At 38.5% G+C, this 27,421-nt stretch overlaps 3 protein-coding genes across 3 annotated transcripts; 2 read left to right on the forward strand and 1 right to left on the reverse strand.

Annotated features, from left to right (window-relative positions):
* Positions 1-1,100: 1,100 nt before the first annotated feature.
* LOC148088282 (immediate early response gene 5-like protein) lies at positions 1,101-2,363 on the forward strand. The gene has a single exon (XM_087795934.1). It carries the CDS (start codon positions 1,418-1,420, stop codon positions 2,294-2,296), a length of 879 nt encoding a protein of 292 aa, XP_087652060.1. The 5' UTR covers positions 1,101-1,417; the 3' UTR covers positions 2,297-2,363.
* Positions 2,364-3,805: 1,442 nt separating this feature from the next.
* LOC148088283 (carnitine O-acetyltransferase-like) lies at positions 3,806-12,334 on the forward strand. The gene is made up of 14 exons (XM_087795957.1): positions 3,806-3,953; positions 5,180-5,449; positions 5,598-5,716; positions 7,067-7,120; positions 7,208-7,373; positions 7,434-7,608; positions 7,683-7,861; positions 8,962-9,062; positions 9,127-9,246; positions 9,310-9,432; positions 9,525-9,660; positions 9,724-9,786; positions 9,856-9,993; positions 12,043-12,334. Exons 1-14 carry the CDS (start codon positions 3,927-3,929, stop codon positions 12,244-12,246), a joined length of 1,875 nt encoding a protein of 624 aa, XP_087652083.1. The 5' UTR covers positions 3,806-3,926; the 3' UTR covers positions 12,247-12,334.
* On the reverse strand, positions 12,291-26,010 carry adamts13 (ADAM metallopeptidase with thrombospondin type 1 motif, 13). Its single transcript, XM_087795948.1, has 29 exons — positions 25,915-26,010; positions 24,779-24,836; positions 24,576-24,709; positions 24,420-24,503; positions 24,224-24,348; positions 24,020-24,166; positions 23,821-23,955; positions 22,084-22,234; positions 21,919-22,023; positions 21,707-21,858; positions 21,582-21,645; positions 19,830-19,956; positions 19,623-19,771; positions 18,546-18,666; positions 18,390-18,470; positions 18,138-18,322; positions 17,921-18,068; positions 17,738-17,867; positions 16,659-16,838; positions 16,395-16,593; positions 16,236-16,338; positions 15,223-15,352; positions 14,945-15,121; positions 14,675-14,879; positions 14,309-14,591; positions 13,333-13,476; positions 13,088-13,267; positions 12,611-12,786; positions 12,291-12,541 (listed from the first exon to the last, which is right to left on the reverse strand). The coding sequence occupies exons 1-29, from the start codon at positions 25,990-25,992 to the stop codon at positions 12,386-12,388; spliced, it is 4,107 nt and encodes a 1,368-aa protein (XP_087652074.1). The 5' UTR covers positions 25,993-26,010; the 3' UTR covers positions 12,291-12,385.
* Between the last annotated feature and the right edge of the window lie 1,411 nt (positions 26,011-27,421).

Below are 27,421 nucleotides of genomic sequence, written 5' to 3' on the forward strand. Positions count from 1 at the left end.
TTGGGTAGGGTAGTGAATATTATAGTATAGTATAGTATAGTATAGTATAGTATAGTATAGTATAGTATAGTGTAGTATATTAGGGTATGGTACGGTAGGGTAGGCTATGAAATATTATAGTATAGTGTAGGGTAGTGTAGGGTACGGTAGGGTAGGTCAGGGTAGGGTAATATAGGGTAGGGTAGGGTAGGGTAATATAGGGTAGGGTAGGGTATGAAATATTATAGTATAGTATAGTATAGTATAGTATAGTATATATAGTATAGAATATATAGTATATATTATTATAGAAGATCTTTGAATAACATAAGCATTTCATAGTATAGTATCATATAGTATTATTGAAGTGTCACAAAAGGAGGTTTCTTTATCTTTCAGTTGTGTACTGCTATATATATATATGATCGTGAAATATATTTTTATTTGAATAAATAATATATATTTGATCATTATGACTTTTTTTAACAAAACTTTTCTTGCTTAGATATTCTAGTCTATTCTATACAGTCTCAGTTACTATGAGGTTATGTTTACCTTGTTATATTTGTCCGCATCTAAATTCAGTAAACCTTAAACGGATTAACAAATCTAGTAGTTTGGGGATTTTTTTTTTTTTAAGTATAGAATTTTGTCTTATATGTTTTTTATGTCTCAAATCTTGTCTGTAACAGAGTAATAAAAATGACACTGAGGTAAAAATAAAAATGACGATGATGATGAAGTTAATTTAATAATGAAATAATGTATTTCTAGTTGATTGAAACAAAAATAAATACATATATAAGGTCTCTCTTGCTCGACTTTGATTGATACATTTGTGTTTATTATTATTCGTATGTGTGTATTATTTCTAATATGTTTCACTGCAATGTTATAAAATGTGTTAATCTTATTTTATGTTGTAGATTTTACAGCTTGGTCAATTTAATAGGTGTTTATTTTAAATCAACCAAAGCTGCTCTATGCTTTCACTGTATAGAGTTTATGTTTAAACTCACAACGCCACAATTTCCCTCCACAGCCATTCACAAACATCATGTACCGTTTGTGCCCTCTGTGGTGCGCAATTGCACACTGACACTACAGCCCGATGACTCCTGTCCACGCGGGGATTTAAAAACAGAGGAGAAATGCAGCATGTCTCTTCCTACGTGCATTCTGAATTAGGCATGTGGTGATATTTGCGTAGAACAGAAGCACCGCCTCTCTCCCATTGGACAATGTTTCCACGAGGGCGTGGCAAGGAAAGATGAGAGTTGCAAACCCATGCCCTTACCGAGAAGACATGGAGCGCCATGGACACAGTCTACCAGAATCAAGTACGGTTCTCAACTGAGGACAAACATATTCCTTTCTGAGAGGCAGAGCTGCTTTTTTGAAAGACAGGGGAGCACTGAGAGGCTGGCCTCGGGTGAGAATGGAGTGTGCTTTTGACGCACAGAACCTGATCTCTATTTCTTTGAGGAAAATCCAAAGCTCCCGAACGCAGCGAGGAGGCATCAAGCTCCACAAGAACTTGCTGGTGACCTACGTGCTGAGGAACGCCCGGCAGTTGTACATGAGCAAAAACTTGTCGCAAACGCAGAGGATTCATCACTACGACGATGGCACCGCAGTCCGCGAGAAGCGTCTGGAATTGACGGGGAGCTTCACGGAGTTGGCGGATGACCTGTACTGTAACTTTACCGGGCTGGAGTCGGACACTTGGCACTGCGGGGCGCACCAGTCCAGCGGCGGTCAGCCGGCGGAGGTGGCGCACCAGGACGCGTCTGCGTGCGCTCTGGTCGCGCCGAGTGACGCTGACCTTATGGTTTCTGACGCGTGTTGGAGTTGCGCGGACAAATCGTCGTGGGAGTTACCTATCCTGAACTCGCAAGCCAACCAAAAGACTGTCCTGGACTTGGACACGCATGTGGTGACGACTGTCACTAACGGGTACTTCCACTCGGACTGTTGCGCGCAGCCCAAACAGCCGCAGGGCGCGCACCAGTGCCACGGCAAGAAGCGGAAGATGGACACGAGTTTCCACATTGTTGATCCAGAGTTTTATTTTTGTGACTTTGCGCCGGTGCCGTGCAAGCGGATGAGGACCGACGATGACGCGCTTTCAGACGCGGAGCAGTTGGACTCGACCAACATCTCCAACCTGATCTCGGTGCTGGGTTCAGGTGGACTCTGTGAGTTCGTGAGTTGGCAGCAGACGGACCTTGAGCACATTTTCACCACTCAGACCATTTGTTTGAAACAGACATTGTTATCAGGTAGCGGCTGGACGAGAGCCATCGAAGCATTCTGATGTTGTACCGTTGTTTTTTCTTTGGAATTGTTTCATTTGTATTGTTTTAAAATAAACTATGACCGGAATCAAAGTATGTCTTTTTCCCGTTATTTACATCCACCATGCAGGGGAATTAAATGTTTTGCTCAACAATAACTTGATAACTTTAACTATTGTACTCAAAGATGTTGGAAAATACTGCGACTTCGCCAGTATCTGGTTCCTTTAGAAAGAAGTGAACCAACTATTCCAATAGCTGGACGTTGGAAGAGCGCCATCAAGTGTTAGAAGCTGCACTGTGCATGGATTTGTACCATGGCAGCAAAGTATGTTCCCGCATTTATGGAATATAACCACTGCTATAATTAAGAAAATAAAGACGTAAATAAACAAGGAAATACAAAAGAGAAGAAAAATGAATGTAGATATTTTAATTAAAATGTATTTTATTTAAATTCCTTCTTATATTTCAATTTATATCCCCACATGTATTACCAAATGTTTGCACTGATGTTCATCTACCAAACCTTATTTCACTTTCAAGTTAAACAATATATATATTTTTTACAAACATTTAAAAACAAAAAGAAAACAATCCAATCTCTTAAAATCTTTTAGGGACACGATCAAACAATGCTGCATGCAAGATAAAAATCCGTCCTCAGCTAGCAATCATCTGGCAGTATGATGCGTATCACGATACAGGGGTAACGATACAATATATGAGAATATATTGGGACACTGAAGGATCAATAATGTATTTGTAGTATTGTTCGATTACTTGACTCTGGCATTGCAAAATGTTCAGACCACATGACTCTTGGTGAAGTCCTATCTGCTTTTATATGTTTTAAAAAACAAAATATGTACAAACATCGGCTTTAAAAGCTGCTGTAGTCAACTGTATCCTCTCGTCCTCAGTCATCACCTGGACATTGCAGGATTTAATTGTTTCTTTACCTGTTCAACATTTATTTAACCGAAAAAGTCCAATTGAGATCCTCAGATCTGTTTTTTTTTTTAAGGTAGTTCTAGTCTAAAGGGATTTTTCCACGCAACACAGTTTGATCTAGCAGTGGAAAGTTCAATCGCAAACCAATATTGAGCAACACACATTTTATTTTACACATACTTTATTGAAATATTAGGACTATTCAAAATAGCAGGTTGTTTGATTTCAAAACTTCTCTTTCTTATTTGAATCTTTTAATTTCAATGACCACAATGAAGGAAAACACTTTACTTTTAAGTGGTTTAAGATTTACATTATTATTATTATTATTATTAGGAACATCTCATGCAGGACCACTTTGGAAATGTTTGAGCAGGAAGTCTGTATTTAATAATCTGTTTGGATTATGGTGGAAGTTTCCAAATCCTTTTCCCCCGAATTAATAATTTCATTATTTTATTTTGAGAACGCCATGTCTACAAACACACAGCACAATAAACGCGGGTCACTGTAACGGTCAGACAGTGTTGACTAGAGTCAGTCCTGCAGGAGTGTGGTGGTCCTGCAGGAGTGTGGTGGTCCCACACTTGTCAGAGGGGGTGGGGGCGGCTGAGAATAGACAGCCCGTGTGTCCTTGAGATATGACTGCCCGAAGGTGTCCCATCGACAGCGACCTGTGTGCATCTGTCTGACATCATGCTGGCTGTTTGTGTCAGAGCCGCGGTGAGTACCTTCTTTTCACCCTTTATCTCATTTTAAATGGACTTTAAATATCCGGAGTCAAGTACTAGTTGGACCGATGCATGGAGGAGGAGGAGGGGCTGTGGTGTATTAACAACAACATTATTTATTTTAAATGTTTGGATCCTTAAACGTGTGTCATTGAGAGTCAATAACGGCGATTCTGTTTGGGAAAAAACGTCAAATATTCTTGTTTATCGCCACTGCTGACTGAGTGCGACATTGTAGCTAGCCGTAGCCGTTAGCCGTTAGCATGACGTCAGACAGATGACATAAATATAAACCAAAACAACGTCTGACCGATGGTGGCTTAAACTCAAGGTCATTATGTTATTTTGTGAATAATAATTTATAATTTATTCATAATAACCACGCGGGATTACACGTATTTATAAATGAACTGATTTACTTTGAAAATACCAACAGATAAAGTGTTTTTATGATCTTGTCATCGTGTTCAGTTATTCCTGTGATTTCATATTATTTAACTCATTTAGTTATTTAAGATCGTCTTTTATTTGTCCTTTTTAGTTGTAATATATTTTGGAAAATAAAGTGATTAAATCATATATGTGTTAAATAAATATTCAACTATAAAATAAGCCTTATTTTCCTTTATTTTAAGATTTCATGGCATTTCTACCCTTAATTCTTTGTGTTACATGTTGTTACAGAATATGTGAAATATAATATTATTATTAATGGTCTTTAAATAAAATGAATGGAAAGTGTAGTGTGTAGTGTAGTGCCAACTACTGTTCTAGCTGCTAGCTTGACGTTAGCACCATAATACAAATCTTACTAATTCAACAAAAACATTAGCCAGCACATTTCAACAAAGAAATGTTTCATCACAAACTACATTTTGTTAAAAAACTGATGTCAAACTTTATTTATCTCTATATTTCTTTCCACTTAAAATGTTAAAACTGTTGACAATGGCGTTGCGTCTTTGTTAGCATTTAGCATTATGCAACCACACGTACGCTCGGGTTCATATGACTTCTCTTCATGTGTGTTTGTTTTAACTTCCATTCCAAAAGTTCAACAGTCCCAACACTCTATTTATAAGTCTTAACCCATAGTTCAGGGTCTGCACCGATGTTTTTAGTGTCATCAGAAAAGATCCCATGTTCTCATGTTTCAACAAGTTTTTGCGGGTGTAAAAACACGAGCCCAGTGACTTCAACAAAGAATATGTGTTGCAGCTGCGGCCCGGCATGGTGAAGCCATGTCACCTGGTCAGACCCGTGACCCAGATGCAGGACATGTCGACGATTCACCAGGAGGCGTTGCCGAAGCTACCGGTTCCACCCTTGAAGCAGACGTGTGAGCGCTACCTGACCGCCCTCGAGCCTCTGGTCAGCGAGGAGGAGATGGATCACACCCGGGAGCTCGTGAAGGAGTTCCTCAAAGGGGGTGTTGGGGAAAGGCTCCAGAAGGGACTGGAACGTCGGGCCCGGAAGACGGAGAACTGGGTAAACATTGAGTGGAAAAAAAAGTGAATATCAGGAGATCGATCAATTTACAACATGGCCCTTAAATTCTGGTGTAACGATTGTACATAGAGAGACGACTATAGACAATCTTTAGCTTCATTCATTGGTTCTTGTCTTCCTGATTTAGTTATCAGACTGGTGGATGCAGTCGGCCTATCTGGACTGCCGTATGCCAGTCGCAGTCTACACAAGTCCTGGTGTGGTCCTTCCTCGTATGCACTTTACCGATCGCCAGGGACAGATGAGGTGAGAGTCCAGCGACCCACTAGTGTTTCGAGCAGGAATGTGTATTGACAAGAATCTGGCGATATGATATGATACTGTAGGAACAAATGTATATTTGTAGTATTGTCCGAGTACTTTACTCTAGCGTTAGAGAATTTATAGACCAAATGACTCTTGACAAAGTCTTGAGTGCTTTCATTTTTTTTTCTCCAAACATCAGCTTTAAAATCTGCTAATGAATCGACTGTATCCTCTCGTCCTCAGTCATCGCCATGCTTAAGAGGGCGTAGTAACTGCTGCCATCTAGCAGCTGGATGTTTATTTGCAACACAAAAACAAACAAATGCTGTGAATATTTGCATTTTAATTTTAAATACAAATTACTCAATTTAATACACACTTTATTGAAATCGAAACCATAAAAAACTGCAATAAAATAAAAATAAAAGTTATTTGAAAGCATTTAAGATTGATACTACAGTATTGTAAAAAAAAAAAATCAGTTTATCGATATTTTCTCCCACTGGTATTTTTGTGTGAATTTCCATTTATTTATGGACGTAGTCAACTTGTTGTGCTCTGTTGTAGCTCAGTACCCGACAGAATGGACTGGAGCGAGCCGACCTTTATACAGGCTTCCGTTCACATAGCAGCTATTTACGGCTCTCTGGCTCTCCCTAGCATTGCTCAGCTGTTTTCAATGACTGTGACCCACAGGATATGTAGTGGACATGTTGGCCTCGTTCAAATCGGTGTTGTTTATTTATATTCAGAAATAAAGGTCAGTTGTTGCAGAGTGTTTGGGCAGGGCCAGGACTTGGCACTGGTAATTCAACAAGGCTTAAAAAGAAATTAATGTTTGGCTTTATAAAATTAAGTAATAATAGTAATAATAGTAAGTTAAAACATCACATACACCGACTAGCTGTGGGAATTAAGAATGCACAGGCGCTTAATAGTAGTTATCTGGAGGCTCGAGTGGATAAAATCTTGATTAAAAATGTTTTTCTTTATTTGTTTTTTGTGCTATAAATCATGTTTATGCCATTAAATATAAGTAAGTAAGTAAGTAAATAAGTAAGTAAATAACAATGTAATTAATTAAATGTTATTTCCCCATTTCAGTATATTTGGGATTATTATAGTATTAAAGAGTTTGGGAAAAACTTGTTTATACATTTATTTTCAGATTTTGACACTGTTTTAGTGTAAAACATAATTTAGATGTGTCATATTGGAAAATGAATTTTCTTCCTTGTTATATTTTTCAATAAATACATAAAAACTTTAAGCAAGAATTTTATGTATAAAAACAAATCCTGAATCAGGAAAATTGTTTGTTATGATAATATAAATGATATTGTTTCACAGATTCGCTGCCAAACTGATTGCAGGGGTTTTGGAATTCAAAAAAATGATCGACACGTGAGTTCAAATTAAACAGCATATTTTTCAAAATTATTTTTACAAAGATTCTCAGATTCTTAATTAAAAGTATTTTTTTTATTAAAGTGAGACCCTTCCTGTTGAGTTCCTGAGCAAGAAGCCGCTGTGTATGAACCAGTACTACCAGATCCTGTCCTCGTGTCGCATCCCTGGTCCAAAGAGAGACACTGTTGCCAACTACGCCATCGGGAAAACTCCTCCGACGCACATCACAGTCGTGCACAACTTTCAGGTATTGATATCATCAGCTTCGTTAAATCGGCAGATTCGTGACTTGATTTTATTCCTTCAGTTCTTCGTCTTGGACGTGTACAACAGTGATGGGACGCCTCTGACTGTGGATCAGATTTACATGCAGCTGGAAAAGATCTGGAACACCTCGCTGCAGACAAACAAGGAGCCGATCGGTATTCTGACGTCGCAGCATCGCAACACGTGGGGGAAAGCCTACAATAATCTGATCAACGGTGAGCAGACATGGTTTATTTCCAAACGACTGGAAATACATGTTTTAATAACATGTGTCGGGTTCCTCCCACAGACAAGACCAATAAAGAGTCAGTGCGGGCCATTCAGAAGAGCATCTTCACCGTGTGCTTGGACGCACCGATGCCTCGCGTGTCAGACGGCCAGTACCAGAGTCGCGTGGCGGCCCAGATGCTGCATGGGGGAGGGTCGCGCTGGAACAGTGGCAACCGCTGGTTCGACAAGACTATACAGGTCATTTGACTCTTCTGTTCATGACTTTAGATTTAGTGACAACTAATTATTTTATAGCTGATTTTTTTCATTAAAAAGGGTTCAAGCATTTAATTACTTTTCAGTAGTTTTTTAATAGAATTTTATAAAATTGAACATTTTCCAAATTAATGATTTTTTTTTTACACATAGAGTTTAATATTCTGACTATAATAATTATAACCAAAAATCTTCTTCCAAAATTCAATATGTTTCCATTTGTAGCCTTGTAAACTCTAAAACTATTATTAACAACAAAAAACTATTATACCAAAAAATGTTGGTATAATAGTGCCGCCAAACGTTACCAGAATAGGCCAAGCCACTATCAGCCAATCAGGAGACACGCAGACGATCATGTGACGACATGGGAGCACCAGTGCCTCATTTCATTAAGCAGGATTACAAAGAAGCAGTTTTGTCTGGTGACAACAACAGTTTTACATTGAATTTAAAGGGTTAATAAATATTCAATTCAGGAAATATATTATTAATTATTGAAATTTTATTTTTCAATAAACAACAACCCTATATTATACCAAATATTAAAATTATTAAATGAACACAAATTCAACCTATTATAATAATACTTTTTAAAATGTAATTATTTAAATAAATAATACAATAATGCAAAAAACTTTTAAGAACATTTAACCCTCTTAAATCTGGGTCAAAGTGACCCAAAACAAATTCTTGGTATCCTATGTGCTGTCTCTGGTTGATAAAATACCTCCACAACTGCATATGTATTTCTGGAAACCAGGGAGGTCGTTCACCTTGACCCAGAGACAACACAAGGGATACCACAAACACATTTGTTTTTCAAGGGTTAAAAAAAAAAATCGATCATCCTTTAAATCTAGTTGCTACACTTTTATTCTAGATCAACCTTGCAAACTTTATCTGACTGTTCCACCCTGACTTCACTCTCTTCTTCACCTCCCTAGATCTATTACTATGGATCCCAAATGTTCAATCTGTATACTACTGTAATATACAATCTCTACGTCCTGCGTCTTTCCTCTTCCTCCTGCCTCCCTCAAAGTATTAAATAATATATATTTTTAAAATATTGCTTGCAGTTCATTGTTGGTGAAGATGGAACGTGTGGTCTTGTGTACGAACATTCTCCAGCTGAAGGTCCACCCATCGTCTTCCTGATAGACTACGTTGTCAAATGCATGTAAGTTTACAAAAGAATATATATTTTAATGTATTTAACTTTTCATTTATGAATCTTCTGACAGGCAGAGGACAGAAATAGTCCGCTCCCCAATGGTTCCTCTGCCAATGCCCCAGAAACTGCGCTTCAACATCACCCCGGAGATCAAGAGGGACATTGAGAAAGCCAAACAAAACATGAACATGTGCGTCAACACACAGGAACATCTTGACTTGTTGTCTAATTGTTTTCTACTCTGTGTTGCTAGGATGGTTCATGACTTGGATGTGACGGTCCTCATGTTTTCCCATTTTGGAAAGAAACTACCAAAACAACACAAACTTAGTCCAGATTCATTTTTTCAAATGGCTCTCCAACTTGCATATTTTAGGTAACACTTATTATTCATTATGTCCCTGAACGCAGCACTTCCGTGTCATAAATATTCCATCACTTTATTTTTGTTTTGTGTTCATCATGCAGGATGTATAACGTGTGCTGCTCGACGTACGAGAGTTCGTCTCTGCGAATGTTCAAACTGGGTCGGACAGACGCAATACGCAGTACCACGGTGGACTCGAGCAAGTTTGTGGAAGCCATGCAAGACCCGGCAAAGCAGGTGCAGGTTCACACTTGCCAGGTAATTCCTTTTAAACATGGCTGACTTGACGTGTCTCTACAGAGCTCGGAGAAGCTGTCGGTGCTGCAGAAGGCCATTGAAACGCACAAGAACAACGCATACAACGTGAGATACAACATCTGGACAACAAGCTTACGTCCACTTCCTTTTATTAATTCTGTGGGTTTTTTTTAGGCCATTCATGGACAGGCCATAGACCGACACCTTCTGGGACTGAAAATGCTGAGTATTGAAGAACTGACTTCCATGCCTGAAATATTCATGGATACTTCTTATGCTGTCGCCCACCACTACAACCTTTCCACCAGCCAGGTGAGAGCAAGAAGTCAAAGGACATGTTTCTGTACTGTACTATCAGTCACAGATTAGAAAAGGAACGATAGTTTTGGCTCTTCAAGTATGAACCATCATCAGGAGAACAGAAAGAGAATGCGCTGCTGAAGAAAATGAAAGGGAGGGGGAGCAGTAGAAGGGGAGGAGGAGGAGGGACGAACATGATGCAGCAAGTTCTGCTATGGTTTCATCCTGTAGACAAGCTCTTATTTCTTAGACTGAAATTCTGGAGAAGAGGGTAAGAAGGTGAAGACCATGCAGAATAGATGTTGAGACTCACTTGAAAGAGCAGAATGACAGGGAAGGATAACAGCAGGTTCTGATGACAGGTTTGCGGTCAGACTATGAAATTGATCAACTAGTATCAATCATTAAATATATATACAGTACATATTTATTGATACACCTGCACACATCCATCTTGGTACAGGAAGTGCATGCAGTGTATATGAAACAAAAATGTGTTTATAAGGAGAAACACAAACGGTATTAATTGCAACAAATAGAACCCAGAAAACATTCTTTATTTAAACTCATTATTCAATAGTTTGCTTTGTATTTGATTATTATATTGTTGTTTTTATTTATATCCTATTTGTATTTACTGGCAATATACTGTAATTTAGAGCTTAGATTATCGTCATAAATATTATTGTTGTAATAATTCATATTCCTATTAGCTCCATATTATTAGTGCTCTATTTTAATTATTGCAATTATTATAATCAATTGTCTTTGCTTTATTTTAATATTTGCACTGACCATACTGCATTTGATTTTTAATGTTAATAGTTTTGTCGTTATACTTTTCAAGTTTTACTTATTCTAAGAAAGAAAAGCAGTCTGACCTCTATAGACTTACAAGCACTGAACTGTCTCTGCTTAACCTGTACCAGCATGTCTGTAGACACACCCCTCACAGTCATTGAGGCATTTATGTATGTACTGTATGTGTAAGGTTTTTGACGAATACTATTTGATTTTGCGCCTTTTTTTATTAATCATTACGAATTCAACACCAAATATATTTTGCTCAAGTTTAAGGACTTCTTTTTCCTGTCTCCCAAAATAAATAGAAGGAAATCTATAGTTTTTTTAAATTTATTTATGTTTCTTTAAATGTATATTCAATTTAATTATATAGTATAAAACCTAAATTTAACATTGTTTATTTACTGACATGACTTTTAAACTTGCTTATTCATTGTAACACGATAATTTCCTGTTTTATAGTTCCCTTTAAGAAACTTTTTTTTATCTTTCTTATCTCTAAAACATCTGTCTTACTGTTGTCTTTTTAACTTGTTGTTTAATAATCTGTTTGTATGGTGCTCTTGTGTGTTCTGAAAGGCAACTTATAAATGAAATGTATTATTATTATTATTATTATTAATTACACTTTGTTAAAGCCTTATGCACGGCATTTAAAATATTACATATATATTATATAATTCCTTGCTAATTAAGTATTTTTCTTTTGAAGTTTTACCATCAATCCTGGTCAAGAATGGGCAATAAGATTTTCTCAAGGGCCATATTTTGTACTTTATATACTGTGAAAGGAGCTTGATGGGTAAATGTAAAATAAAAAACTAGTAATAAAAATGATTTAAAAAAGCTATAATTTCATGCATTATATACATGTTCCATCATTTTTATTTAAAGAAAAGCCTTTTTCTTATAACAAAAAACAAAAGGTTAAGTGACATCATAAAATGAAGCTAAATAGTTTTTTTTAATATATTTTATGAGTAATATTTTCTTTTAAATAAATTTCATCTTAAAAATATGTTAGAAAATACTTAGAAATATCCCCCTAAAAGGAAAATAAAATAATGAAAAGAGAGAAGAAAGCAAAGACCTTAAAGTATTTAAATATTAAGTAACATATAACATTATTAAATGATAATTTAAGGGTTGCACTTTGTATGTGCCTACAAAGGACACTCTATTGATTTAATTTGATTGGTTGGATTTAAAGATTGGTGTGACAGTATCAAAGTATCCATGATTGTTTGGCGTGTCCAGGTGGGCTCCAAGACGGACTGCGTGATGTGCTTCGGCCCGATGGTGCCGGACGGCTACGGCGTGTGTTACAATCCCATGGATGATCACTTCAACGTCGCCATCACCGCCTTCAACAGCTGCGAGGAGACCAACGCAGCCAAGTTTTCCCAGGCGGTCGAAGACGCTCTGTTGGACATGAAAGCACTTTTGGAAGACAGTCAGTGATTGTGGACGGACGGAGCAGACACGAAATGTTCTATTTGTTCTAATATATTGTTTTTATTTATACGTGTATATATAAAAGTTCAAAATAACAACATGCCGTCTTTCTTCAAACTTGAGGTAAAATAAGCGGACGATTGTGTCAACGACGTCTGAACGTGTACTCGGCTTTAAAACTCCCTTTGGATCTCAAGTAGTCGCCGTGAAACTCGATCTCCGCCATATTCCCGGACGACTGCCACTGAAACAGCCGCGGTCCTTTGAAGACGTTGGTCTTCAGCACGTCCATGTCTCGTATCTGGGACAGAAGAGAGGAGAGCGCCCTCGTCAGGTCAGCGTCGGTCAGAGCACATGAATAATATCACACCATGATGTAGGTGGACTGGAGGTTGGTGGCGTTGAAGGGGAACGATATTTGGAGCGCCTGGATTCTGATCTTCACCGAGGGAGGGGCGTTGATGAGGACGCGGCAGGTGTGGTTGGTGCCGGAGGTCGTCGGGTTCTCGAACGCACCGCTGGGGGAAAACATCTGTATGTCGCAATCTAAAGGGAACAGATGTGATCTTAAGACAGACGATCATTTAAGATATTTTATTTGATTCGAAAGTTTTCCTTTTGTTTTCATTTGATCCCAAAAAGGAAAAAAGAAAATCTTGGCCAACTTTCCAATGTGCAGAAGTCCCAAATTTGATTATAATTTTTATCTTTTGGTAGTTAGGTAGTTCTCCTATCTTAACCTTAACCCCTGTAACAACAACAAAACCAGACTAGACACTTGCAGAGCCTTTTTTTCTTTCTGTACATTTTTCACTCGCAGACATATATAGCTTGACTCCGCACGTACCTTGGTGATGGCCTCTTTTGGGGTTCTTCATCGATTTGAAGGTGAAAACGACCCCGTTTCCAGATGTGAGCAGATGCTGACCGACAAGGAGGACGTTGGTTCGGCTGGTCAGCTCACTGCCTGACACCTGCTCGCACTTCTTCATGAACACCAGTCGGTCGAAGAAGCCCACGTATTCATCTGAGGGGAAACATGACCGGCAGGTTCATATATAAAATAGGAATATTGAATATATTTTTACTCACTTTTTCTACAGTCTAATGAGCCTGACTCGATTTTGATGTGAAGGACCTCGTCCAGAGGTCGACCGATGGCTACTTTGCAGCGTCCTGTTACGTTTCTCAAGTCCACGGTGCCACACTCGTCCACTAGCAGGCGTCCACATGCACCTAAGAATGCACAGTTACAGATGTTCTAAGATGTTTAACCCTTGTGTTGTTTCTGGTTCAAGGTGACCCGTTGGCCTGATAAGAAATGTGTTTGAGGTAGAGAGAACCTAAGGGATACCTCAAACACATTTGTTTTCGGGGACACCGGGTCACCTTGACCCAGAGATAACACAAGGGTTAAGACAGGAGCTGAATGAGGTGGATCAGAGCCAGAATATTCAATGGTTGAATTTTATCACTCAAATGTTGACATTTTGATTTTAATTATTATTTGTTTTTAACCCTCGTGTTATCTCAGGGTCAGGGTGACCCGGAGGTCCAAGGTGAACGACCTCCCTGGCTTCCAGAAATACTTCTGAGGTGGAGGTCTTTAATCTTGACCCAATAGCAACACAAGGGATAAAACAAGTACATTTGTTTTCAAACAAGTTTTTTTGTTGTTTTTTTTGGAATACATAATCATTTAATCCTTTGTATATTGAAAGTCATTTTTATTTATTTTAATTTAACATTGAAGTGAATTAAAAGATTGTATATATTAAAATTATTAATTTGTTGTTGTAAATCATTTAATTAAAACAACATAAATTATGCTGTTAAAAAAAAGTATTTAATTTCAAAAATATTTAATCAAATTATTCAGTAACACAAATTCAAATTTTTAGTATTCAAAATACTAACATTAGATTGTTCAATTTTAAAGGAAAATATTTAATGAATCTGGTCAAATAAATAATTAAACAAAAAAACATTAAACATTAAAACGTTTAAATGCTAAATTCAACAATTCTATATTCTGACCGCACCAATTTTCTCCAATAGAAGGTCTTACTGGGTTTGGGTGTAGAACTGGTCGCTGAAAATGTGTCGGTCACAGCCTGTGTTGCCAGTCCATGTGGTCCAAATGTGGGGCTCAGAGTTGGTGACATGGATGTTCCTCCAGCAGGAACTCCAAAGGTGGGTAGAACTTCTGCACAGCTGTCCATGGAGCAGCCCTGGATGGTGATGGGCTTGGGCATGTGCATGCACAGCAGCGGGCTGAGGGGCTCAGACCTGGAGGGACCCATGCAGGACACGGCTCTGGACTGGATCCCATAACCACAGGTGACTGAACACTGGAGGAAAATCAATATAAACCCCTTCGTGTCCCTTTATTGTCGCTTAAATTCATCGGTCGATAAAGGTTCATTCAAAGTACCTTTGTCCACGGCTTCACCTCCCACCTGAACGTGCACACCTGCACCAGACACGGCACAGAGGTTGCGGGTTTGACGCCGGCCTGACAGGCTTTCTCGGCCACTGCAGTCTCTTTGCCGTGAACGAACTGCATGCAAGTCACCACCCTCAGAGCAACGCCCAAGTCACAAGTCACAGAGCACGGTAGATTCTTGACAACCTTCCACCTGCACAGAAGATGGAACAGGGATTTTGTTTAAAGCATTTTTTTTAATATATTTAATTGTGTTACTTTGCTGGGCATCTGTGTGTGTTGCACGACACCACGGCTGCAGGCTTTGGTAAAAAACTGCACTTGGCATCATCCAGAACCTTCTCTTCTCCTTCTGTCTGGGTGGCACAGTAAAGAACTCTGTTGGCCACCCCTCCTCCACACGTGGAACTGCACACTCCGAGCTTAGACCGCCACCTAGTGGTTAGAGTGACACGGTGTAGCTTCAGAAGCATTTTTCATTACGGCTCCTTTTTTTATTTAGAAGAAACGGGATTGTTAAATGAGGACGTTCTCACGTTGCAGGGCAGGGAAACAAGTTGCAGTTCTCAGAATGAGGAGCAGGTTTAGTTGAAGCATCACAGTAGGCGTCAGGTATTCCCAGTGTTGTCTGATGGTCCACACAGGTAAACCACACCTCCATGGTCCCTGTGGGTCAGTTAAGGTTTACCTCATGTGTCGAAATGTATTTTAAAATGTGCCATTTGCTTTGGTTAAAAGTAAAAATTACTTACTTTCTCTAAAAATCACAATAGAGTTCTGCCTTGCAGTTTTACACACTGCACCACTCTTAGATGTTCTGGCTATTACAAAGACTGACATAACTGATCAGAGCAGATTAAATGATTCAAACCCTGTGCAGGAGCCCAGGTTTTGAGTAGGCTAGTTCCCACACGATTTGATGTGATTTTAATTCTTCAGATAAACTGATAAAGAAAAGGATATACAGTATTTTTTAATCAACGGGAATCTGTTTTTCCAAAGATGGGTTTTATTTCTGGTCAAATTGATCTTTAAAATATATATTTTTTTAAATGGCTCTTCCCAGATTTGATCCAAAAATATTCCACCTGCTCTTTAAAATATTTTGATTAAATGCCAATTTGTTCATAAATCAACATTTAATATAAACACATTTTATGTTATATAATTCACAAATATACAGTAAGTGATATTATTTTCCTAAATCTCCTTGAAAATCAAAATCAAATCATAAGGATGCAAAATATTTTTTCTTGGCTTCACTTTAGTTTAAATATATGAACATAATGACTTATTATAAGTTTAGATTCATGTTCAAAATTCTGGGAAGTTTAAAAAAATGTTCTGACACAATAAGAGGTTTCTGTATTAAGAAGTTAGTATCACTACTTAATGTAAAACTGTCAAAAGGATATGTAATTTGACATAGTTCAATTTCTAAATCATCTTATATTTTTAGTGAAACATAAATGTTAGATTCCATCATAGAGCCTAATGAAGATGAATAAAAATGAAAATGTTAGAATGTTTCTTATATATATTTTCCTACCGTTTCCACAGGTCTTGGAGCACCGGCTGATCACCGGACTCCACACATACACACGGCTCTGCCTGCTTCTCGGCATCAATCCTGACTTATAAGTCGACTGGTCCTGTTGAAACAAGGTCACGTAAGAACATTTTATAAAACAATACTCTCTCACTTCACCTCTTTCTTTGACTCCCACCCGATAGGGCAGACGTTGACCACACACGGCACAGACTCAGCAGGCCTCAGTAACTTCGAACAGAAACTCGGGTCCACTTCTACCTCCTGGCCAAAGACTGAGCTCACACATGATATGGTGCGTTTGATTTCTCCAGGTCCACACACTGCTGAACATCCACCTGAGTCTGTCACATTCCACCTGTAGACTCAGAACCACAGCCATTAAAACAACTCAATAAATTCACATTCCCTTAATTTCCATACCTGGCTGGACAGATGTGAGTATTGCATTTCTCGATCGACTTTGGAGCAGAATCTTCCGGACAGTCAGAATCTTTGAGTCTTACAATGTCACCATTATTATTTTGAACACAGAATACAGGGCGCACTTTCTCCCCTCCGCCACAAGAGGCGCTGCAGGGTCCAAACTTTCCTGTTTCCCAACTGAAACAATTAGAAATGTATTATTACTTAAATTATTACTTTATTTAGGTTATTAAGGTTTAAATAAAGTTGACCACAGATATTCAAGTAATAGAGATAATTGCATTATAATAATTATAATAATTAAATTATTTGAAGAACATCTACATTTTAAAATATCTGAATGATTTAACACAAAATAGTACATTTATTTGGTCAATAAAATAAAATCATACTCTAATATGTGTTATAACAAAAGTTCAATTTGAACAAAAAATTGGAAGATTCAAATTCAAAACAAGTATGACATTAAAGAAATGAAGATTTAATAAAATATACATTCTTTTTTCTCAATATTATTATTACATTTACTCAGCTACTATACGCACCTCACATACACACGCACACAACATATTTCTATTTATTATTTATTATTTAAGTAATCCTCTTTTAGTCCATAGTCCAAAAAATTTACTGTTGAATTTATGTGTATTATAATGATTATAAGTCTAAATATTTCCAGGCTTAAGTAATATTTAATTTAAAATGTCTCCACTGTGGGTAGAATAACTGTAATATTATATTATAAACTACAAACCAGCACATTTTCTTGATTTAACTTTTAAAGAATAACAAAAATAATTCTGAATTATTAATGATCAACTTCAAAAAATACAGTCAAAAATACTGAATGTATTTAAAAAAATGTCTCTTTTCTGTCTTTAGTGGACAGATGAAGAACACAAACTGCTACTCTGTGATTAGATGTTGTCTAAGGCTCTACTGACTTATTTGTTAGATGATCTGATGCAACCATGTGTGTATAATGCAGGGAATTACATCACGAAGTAGGGAATGGACACACATGAGTGAAACGGGCAGTGATAGATTTTTGAATTTCAGTGCAGTATCAGACTGACCTGGGGGGGCAGAGTTGAGCCTGACATGTGGTATGGAGTGGCAGAGCTGGAGGAGGTGTGTCACAGTGATGTTCCACTATTTTCTCCTTGGTATTTATGTCGACACACACCCGCGTATGTGTCTGCAGGCCTGAGTGTATGAAGAAAAATTATATTTTTACTTTTGAGAGACGCGTGACATACCGGAGCCACAGGATGCCGAGCAGGGGGACGAGAGGATGCTCCATTTGCCTTTAGGCGTCGCTTCCCTGTGCTGAACTGGAACAAACAACTGGTAGGTAATATTCGGATTCGTCTTCTCTCCGTATTCCCGGCCGTATTTCCGATAAACCTGTGAAACATAAACACCATTATAATGGTAACCATAGAAACATACACTCGTTCCTCCAGCAGCGCTGACCTGAATCTTTATGTTCTGCTGCTGCACCGGTCCAGGGACCACCAGCTCCTCCATCTCCGGCAACAGGTCAGAGGTCAGATAAAGGCGGTACTGCAGCCGGCTGTCATCCAGCGGCGAGGGATGTGTCACGTTCAGGTCCATGGAACCCGTTCCAGACACAATATACTGATCCCCGAACAGCACCGCTGCAACCGTGTGCGACAAAAACACTTATGTCTCATGGAAAATTCACGCAAAGATTCAGATACCGACCCATGTGGGTGAACAGCGGCGCCATGTTGACGATGTGGACTTGTGTGGCGTTGAGTGGCAAGGAGAGGAAAGTGGTGTATTCTTAAAAAAAACATTTAAACGAACATGTAAAGGTTCATCCAGATGATGCATCTTCCCTCGAACTGTATCATCTACCTCTGGCTTGACCTTCACTGTACGACCCCGAGCTGGCCACGCAGGAAGTCCCATCTCCGCCGCAAATGCCACACACGTCCCTCATTTTCCCAGAGTGCAGCAGGTCGTCGCACCCGAACAGCTGGTGAGACATAAATGTCCTTTGAAAAAAAATGTTCCAATAATGATCCTTCTGCTGCTCTCTACCTTCAGGACTATGTTGTTAGAGGGTTAGTTTGCCACGGTGGGTTACTGTACCCCCCGAACAGATAGACAGTCTGGCTGCAGTCCCCTTTTCTCAGGCCCCTCCACCTCCCCCCTAACTACTTTGCAGATCCCCACCTATCCTCGCCGGCCCCTATATTTACACTCATATATATATATATATATTTAAATACATTAGATGTTACTATCTGTCTGTCCAGGGGGTGCAAAGGGAAAGTGAAAATACCCCCAATTTAGATTAAACTAAAACCATTTATAATACATTCTGAGCAGTGTTGGCTGCTCAAAGAATGAAAGGGAATCCCAGCTTCCTTTAAAATGTCCAAAAATACTCGTCAAATATTTACTGCGCCAGTTTAAATTGGCATTGAAAAATAAATATTGGCTAAAAAATATTGAATGTAACATTGCAACTTGCATATTTATATTTACTTCTTTTTATATACTTTTTCAGACTCGGACACTATTCCAAACTCAAATAACTTTATTTATATATATACATTTACTACTATATTTAAGCAGAATATGAGCAGTTTTTTAATTGTAAAGGGACATAAAAACATTTTTACAATGGGACAGATTTTTAGTTGGAGAAAAAAAATAAATTGTTGTGACTGGTGACGCGTAAATGAATCTTTGTGAAAAATTATAGCCTTCTAGAGGCACGTTATACGTTACAGACCAAATGACTCTTGACAAAATCTTAAATAATACAAATAAAGGTTACAAATATAATCCACCTCTTTGACTTATCATATTGAAAACTCAAATATTTTTTTAAACTGAGGGCGCCCCCTATTGATCTCTTAAAGACTATGCCAATGTGAAACTGTTACTGTACAATTGAAATATATGTATTTTTGTCCAACCTACCTGACATTTGCCTCTCAGACACGCAGCTGTAGTCCCTAAAGAAAGGGGGCTCTCTGACTCACAGCGGGTCCCGTCCACAAACTGAGGACCACGACTCACGATGAAGTTCTCCCCCCTCGCTTGGCACATGAGTCTGCACTGCTCATCTCCTGGTGATGACAGGGTCACAATTATTCTTGTTGAAAGTAAACAACAAGACATTCTAACCTCGCGTGAAGCCGACGGCGGGGATCCAGGAATAAAAGGAGGCAGTGTTTGCTTGAAGGTAAAGCGGCTGGAGGTTTGTTCGGGAGCACTGGTCAACCATGAAATCCAGCTGGGAGCCTTCACATGACTAGAGTGACGGACGAAGAAAGAGTCTTTTGTTAGCCATGGTTAAATTATTATGCTTCAAATGTAAGGGTTTTTTGGGGGGATTTTTGAAGGACTTGAACTACAAAATACAGAAAGAAAAACCTCCTTTTTGATATGTTTAAAAATAAAACTATGGTTTTGCCTAGGGTTGAACGATTTGGGAATTTCTTTTTTATTGCGATTCAAAATAAACAATATTGCAATTGCGATATGCCTTTTTTATGTTCATACTATAGAAGTCACTGTAGTATAAATAACATGACAATTGAAAGTATTAAGAAGTACTGCAAATTATGATGAAATCTTGTATTAATTGTTGAACTGTAGAAATAAAAACCTTGAATTAGACAGAATTGCAGGGACAGACACTTTGAAGGGATAATGTATCTAATTATAACAAATTTAAGTGCAAAAAATGTTAATAAAACTGGCTCCACCAACATGTTTTTTTTTAAAAAGCAACACACCCAAAAAAAACTCTCTAATAGGCGCTTATCCCTAGTTTTGCCTCATGCACTCCAGCCAAATAAATAACCCATAATTACAGTTAAACTAGAAAGAAATCCGAGAAACTCTACCATGTATTTTTATTTTTCTCGTCCATTATTAGCTACCTGAAGCCATTTTAAGATGTTGTTGTGGATGTTTCTTTTCTTTCTTTTTCCTTGTGAAAAATGAACACGTGGAAAGGAAGCACGTTGGAGCGAAGGTGAATTTCAACCTTACTTCCATTACCTTGCAAAGCTCATCTGTGAAGCAAGTCAACTTGACATTTTTTTAACTTTATACTCTGAAGTTGAAAGAATCAGCTAGTTTTGAAGAGAGGAAGATGGATTATTGTAAGTAAACTCAGGAAATATCAACAGTCATTATCACCTCATCCATCACTGTGTGGTATTAGGCTGCAACACCAGAACTTTTTGTTTTTCTTTCCTCAATGTTCGCTTCTAATATTGCAGTGGCATTTACTGTATTATCTGGACCATAAGGTGCATTTAAAAGCATTTCATTTTCTAAAAAAACTTCCAAAGTTAGACCATACACTGACATTCATTGCCCTATAATCCAGTATATTACATACGGTATTCGGAATGGAGCAACGTTTCTGGCGCCTGGTAATGAAGAAGATTCCATGATAAAAAAAAATCCTTGAATAGGCTGATCGTAGTCTTAGAAGTATTCCATCTGGAAGATCTGTAGGCCATCAAATACTCAGTCTAACATGTTGTTGTTTAACCTGGTTTCTTGTTATTGACAGTAGCTAGCATTTAGCTTCTGCAGCTAGCCAGTTTGCTTTCAGAGCTCAGGTGGAGCTATAATGTCCAAACTGACTGTAGTTGATCAAAACAGCCCATAATCATTCTGTTATTAACTATCAAAGCAGGAGCTGTAGTTGTACTATGATACGTCGCCATCTTGACATTGACAAAATTCAATGATACTGGTTGGACAATTAAATATAAATATTTTGTCTTGTATTTAGCATAAAACTGACAATAAAATGTAATTAAATGATTGTTTTTTTTCTAGTGTTCAGTGGCATGCTTCAATAAGACGCTGAACAAACAGCAGAGTTTGAGAGACGGGGCCTCTTTAAACACTCACTTGCCGGTGGCAAAGTTCAGCTTCAATGTCTGCTCCATCGCAGCTGTTGCCTCCAAACGCGGGTCTGCAAAACGAGACGGCAGGATAATATTTATACAGCCATTATGGGAAGTCGAACACTTTACCTGGGGTTGTTGCATTGGCGTGTGCGGTGTGCGACTCCCCCACCACAGCTCCGCGAGCAGGGGGAGAACTCGGTCCAGCTGGACCAGGACCCGTGAACAGACGCGGCAAAACCCAGGTCGTCTGGAGACTCGCATCGCCCCCTCAGACACCACTAGAAAACATAGTGTCAGACTCTCAAGAGTTACACCACAGGTACTCATCAGACTTATACTCTGTGAGGTGCACATTCAGTCCCATCCAGCAAGGGTACGAGGAGGCGTTTGCAGGCGCTGTCGTCGTCTGGGTTCACATGACAGGACAAGACCCGGCACACAGGCTGGTGGAAGAACATGTTGGTGAGTGTTTTGATGAGTTCAAATATCATCAGTTATCTTACGAGGTCAGGGTTAGAGAAGGTGCAGGCTCGTGCTTTTCTTCCAAACGCTATCCTGCACTGGTCATCGACTCCATAGTACAGGCCGGGCTTCCAGTCCTGCAGAGATCCTCCCAGAGCCGGCAGATCTTTAACACATTCAGCCTGGCCCTCGCTGTGAATGCAATTCTATTTGATTTTCTTATTTTCTCAGACATAAATATTACATTCCGTGCAAGACGATGGCCAAATACAGAGCTTAAGCTTCAAAGCGCTGCAGATAAATTTAGTGAGCCGACCATATATCTGTGTTATTCATTATGTTGAGAAACATACACTGGACTAACACGCTGCTTGATTTACCAGATGTGAAACCGAAGATCTTTTTGTGTCAACACATAAAAAAAAAGTTTTGTTAAAGGCTCTAACGGTCATGGCTCATATTCGATATGTCTGAAATTAGAATCTTTAATAACAAAAATGAAATTAACAGATCTTTTTCAAATCTTTTCATCTCACCAAAAATAGCAGAGAAAAGCTTAATGAATATTCCATTTAAAAAATAAAAATAAAAAAATAATAATTCTAGAGAATAATTGATGTAAAATTAAAAATGACGTTTTATTGTAGACTTGAACAAATTTTACCTGGAATTTTTTTTTCCCCGAGTATGGCTGAATATTGCTATTTTCTTCTGTCTTAATCATCTATCTCAAACTTGCTGGCCGTGGGCTGTTGCAGCCAGTCTTGTGATATCCTGCAGCTCTCTTGTCATATACATTTTGTTGTGTGAAGGCAGAGCAAGGGACTCCCTTTTTATTATATCAGACGGTTAAGGAATAAAGATCAACACATTAAATGTAAGCATTTATACAGTATATCTTTGATTAAATAGTAACAATGGACCAGATTAAAACAATTAAACAACACATACAATTAACAAATACAGCCCAGACTGTGAACAATGAAACCAAAAAAACACTTAGCAGTGTGCGAAAATGTAGTGTTTACTAAAAAGCCCAGAAAATGGAATTGTGGATCGATGGACACTTTGCACCCTTGACGCCATCTTAGTGACGTAGATGACGCTAAACGGAAGCTACGTCACTGACGATGGGTCTGCGGAGCAGATACTGGTGTAAATGTCTCAAGAAAACACTCATTTAACACAACAACAGTAATAACAAAACTTCCGGTTGCAATCAGCGTTAAAAAGTAGTAGAAGAAGAAGCTGTCAAGTCATTTCCGGTAAGTGTGTAGTGACAGTAATACCCTGTCGAAAATTCTGGCCAAGTACGTGCACTTATGTGTACTTATTGTACATATTGTACTATAAACCAGTGTACTCAGAGAAGTGCACGATTTTGGACGCAGCCCTAGTGATGAAGCTTCATGAAGAAGTGTCATGTTGTTTAGAGGTCAGTGGGTGGCGCCATCAGATAAAAAAATAAAGTGATGTTTCATTAGAACAGCTGTTTAACACTAAGGAGAATATTGCAAAGAGCCATCTACTGGCCTCTGAAAATAATGACACTGCTCCATGAAGCTTCAACAGATCATCACTGGAAAGTACCATCAGACCGTGGCCCAGACTCCACAAAAAATGTCCCCCGCTAGTTCGTGGTTTAAGACCCCTGGTCTGAATAATCAGAAAATAAAAATAAAACATAAGGTCTGTATAAAGTACTGTAACTTAAGGCATTACTGGATTAAATGCCAATACTGTCATCATCACGTATATTAAACTGCAGCTGATCTCACCTGAAAAATGCGATGAGCTGCTGTCTGCTGCACGACGACCAGCTGAGGTCCACACTGTTGTATCCTCCATCAGAAGCCATCATGAAGCCTCCTCTGCTGCAGCTGTTTCCTTCTCCGTCATGGTTGACGCCAAAACTACGTAATTTTAATAAACATTAATTCAGTCCAAAGATGTTGTTTACTCTCATTTTTTTTCCACCTGTGACCAATTTCATGAGCGATGGTGACCCCGAGATCAAATCCCGTATCTTCTGCAATGACACAGCTCCATTCACCGGAGCAGGCTCCGCCCAGTTGTGCCACACCCCTGACCTGCTTGTTCCCATTGGGCAACGCCAGGTCATACCTACATGTGTAGAAGATCAGGTTTAACTCTTGATGGATTCTGGATTCTGCTGCAAACCTGGTTATGTAGACAAGCAGGTCCGCGTGAAGAGGGTCCGTGTCATTGGAGGGGTTGATCCTTCGTCCCCAGTCGCACACGCTTCTTAGGGAAGATGTAATATTGGGAGACATTTGGATCTCTGACTGCAAGATCACAAACGCATTTATTCTTCATCTACCAAGTGTTGTGTTACTCGACGGCAGAACCCACTGACCTCGTGCTCTGACAGGATGATCATGCGGACCAGGTGCACCCTCATGTTGGCGCCCAGTGTCGTGTCTCTCAGCAGCTCCGAGGCCTGGCGGCAGGATAATAAATCTAACTCTCATCAAAGTCAGCGATGACACCAGTTCACAGGCGCCCAACTCACGATGTTGAGGTTGGTGAGGATGAATCGCTCTGTGTCCTGCAGATGGACCTGCTGGACATCTGGACCAACCACCACCAGCAGTTCCAGGTGTGTGATGTCTGGTACGACAGGTGAGCGACGTAGACGACCACTCACTGGATTACAAACAAAATAAAACAGTCATTACTGTACATGGATTCAAATGTTTATGTTTATATCTATACCTGAAACTTCTGAAGATGAATTTTCAGTGTTAAGTTCATCATTGGAGTGATTTAATTCCTGTTAATACAGCAAAGAGATCATGTTTTTTATACAAATATTTAAGAAATCAAACATTTATTTAGTCAACTAATACTCAGAATAATAACATTCAAAGGTATTTCTTGCAGACCCACGATCACTATTAATAGTAATAACAACCGCATTTTCTTTGAGTGTCATGTGACCACGGGTGAGTCAGATACTTCTTTTTCTATTAAGTACTGAGAGCCATTTTAAGTTACCATGAGGATAAAAGTACAAACTGACGCAAGAGCTTCATCTCGTTTTTTAGACAAATAGAATACACTGTTTGCGGGTATACGGCAACAGCGCAAAGGATGTTTCACGACACTGTTCTGACACTAGGGTAGCCAGAAACAATGCTTTCAATCTTGTTTTTGTGTTGATCTAAAGAAAAACAGTTCCAATTTTAACCCTAATTATTAACAAAATATAACAGTTATGGGATTTCTCAAAACTGAAACAGCAGGTTTGTATAAAATATAAGCTCATCAGTACATCATAGACTGAAACACTGACATTTGAAACTATATTTTCTTTATTGGCTTAGTTTAATTTACCACAAAAATGTAAGGTGAAGGTTGTTCTTCTTGTACCAGGGCTTTCCGCCTTATAACACAATACTTTCAAGTTTCATGATTAGCTCTCTTGTATATTCATGAATGGGATGGAGTTCCACATATTCTAGCTCAGGTTCACAAACTAAAGTAGTATGTCCAGGAGGTAAATACAGTATGTAATCCATGTGATAACAAGTAAGTAAGTAAATCAGTGATTTATATTTGAAAAGCGCTTTTCTCTGACCAGGGTCACAAAGCGCTTAAACAACAGAAAAAGTTTAGATATTTGAAAAAAAAGAAAAGAAAGTGAGGTAAATTCAGAATATTGTCACTATATAAAACATGTTCTTAGGTTTGTGTAACTCCATCAAGTCACTACTGAAATAATGGATTGTACTTTTACTCGACTAGGAATTTAACAGGACAATAAACAGTTGAAAGTTGAAGAGTTCAATGTACTTAGCAGAGGCGGTGGAAGGACTGAACCTCAGCAGTCCCCCTTGTTTTCCACCTACCCCGTCCAATGGAGATGTCATTAGAGCCACAGATCCAGTATCTAGTAACAGCAGAAACAGCAGACGCATTAAAATCATGTTTCCTCTCCTGCTTGTGTAAATAAGTGTTCTGGTGAACTTGTAGTCCAGCGTGTGATCCGCTCACACAGACTGGGTCACAGCCAACAGTGAGTTTGTGTAAATAGTTGAGGCAGATCTGATGAGTAACTAGTAACTTCCTTAACTATTTACAAGAACATCATCATTTGGATTCATGATAGAAATCAAACTTGTATTTTAAAAGATATAAAAAGCAATTCAATTGAGAGTTGATGAATGTTATATTTATCTTAATACAAGGTTATTTTACTGTGTGTGCTTGCTGTTAAAAGTCAATAGAGGGCAGACTTGTTCCTGCCCACTGACGGCACAAACATGCACTCTCACATAGAAATCAGTCATCTTAGTAAACATATAAAACGTCATTAGTACTACTTGTATACTTTTTCTGAATTTTATTAAACAAAAACACGTTCACTGTAACTAAAAGTAAGACTGATCTGATAATAAGGCAGCAGGGGAAAGTTCTGTCTTCCAATTGGCTCCTGAAAACATTTTAACCATTCAGAGATTATGATATGTCTTTAATCTTAAATATCAGTGTTACCGACCATGTTTTAGCTCCATGGGTTCTCAGTTTTAGAGTATTAGTGACACTGATAAAACACAAATTCTGACAAGGAGAATAAGAGCATTATTTGTCTAGTATTGCCAGTAATTCAAAACCAAAAGAAAAGTGGTTACTAGTAGTAATATAGTGGTCTTAATGCAAATAGCATTTGTATTAAAGTATTTATAATGAATAGTGTTTTTTTTAGTGTTACTGCTAAAGTCTTTTTTGCAAACTAGTATACCAATGATTGCGTACTAGGAGAGCTAAAACACAGTTGTTATTATTGATATCTACTATTGAATATGACCAAACAGTTTTCCATAACAATCCCTCTCCGTCTATTTGCATTAGGTTTACATGGAATATTATTAACCACTTTTAGCTCAACTAGCAGTACTAGTAGCCAAGCACAACTAAACATTGGTTGTTTAGTAGTAGTACCAGTAGAGTCTTTTGAGTACGTAAATTTGTGTCTACTTGTGAAGGTTTTTGTCCACTAGTACAATAACAAAGTAGTACTACTAATACTCTGGGCACTCCAGTTTCCTCCCACAGACCAGAAACATATATAGGTTGATGAGGAACTTGGGTAAAATTGTCCATAGGAATGAGTTTGTGTGTGAGTGGTTGTAATGGTTAGAAGCATTTAATTTCAATTGAGATTACTAATACATATATATTGGATGTTGCATGCAAGACATGTTTCACATGTTGGTGTAGAAATGTTGTGAGGATTTATTTTACAACCATGTGATTTACGTTGGGGGATTTGGTCCCTCAATACTGCGGGTGACAAGAAATCCGTGATCAACCCCTCCCTCCTCCAGTGCCACACTCCTCCCACTCTTCCTGCGG

This window comes from Callionymus lyra, chromosome 1, assembly GCF_982586985.1.
Source record: "Callionymus lyra chromosome 1, fCalLyr1.hap1.1, whole genome shotgun sequence".
NCBI lineage: Eukaryota > Metazoa > Chordata > Actinopteri > Syngnathiformes > Callionymidae > Callionymus > Callionymus lyra.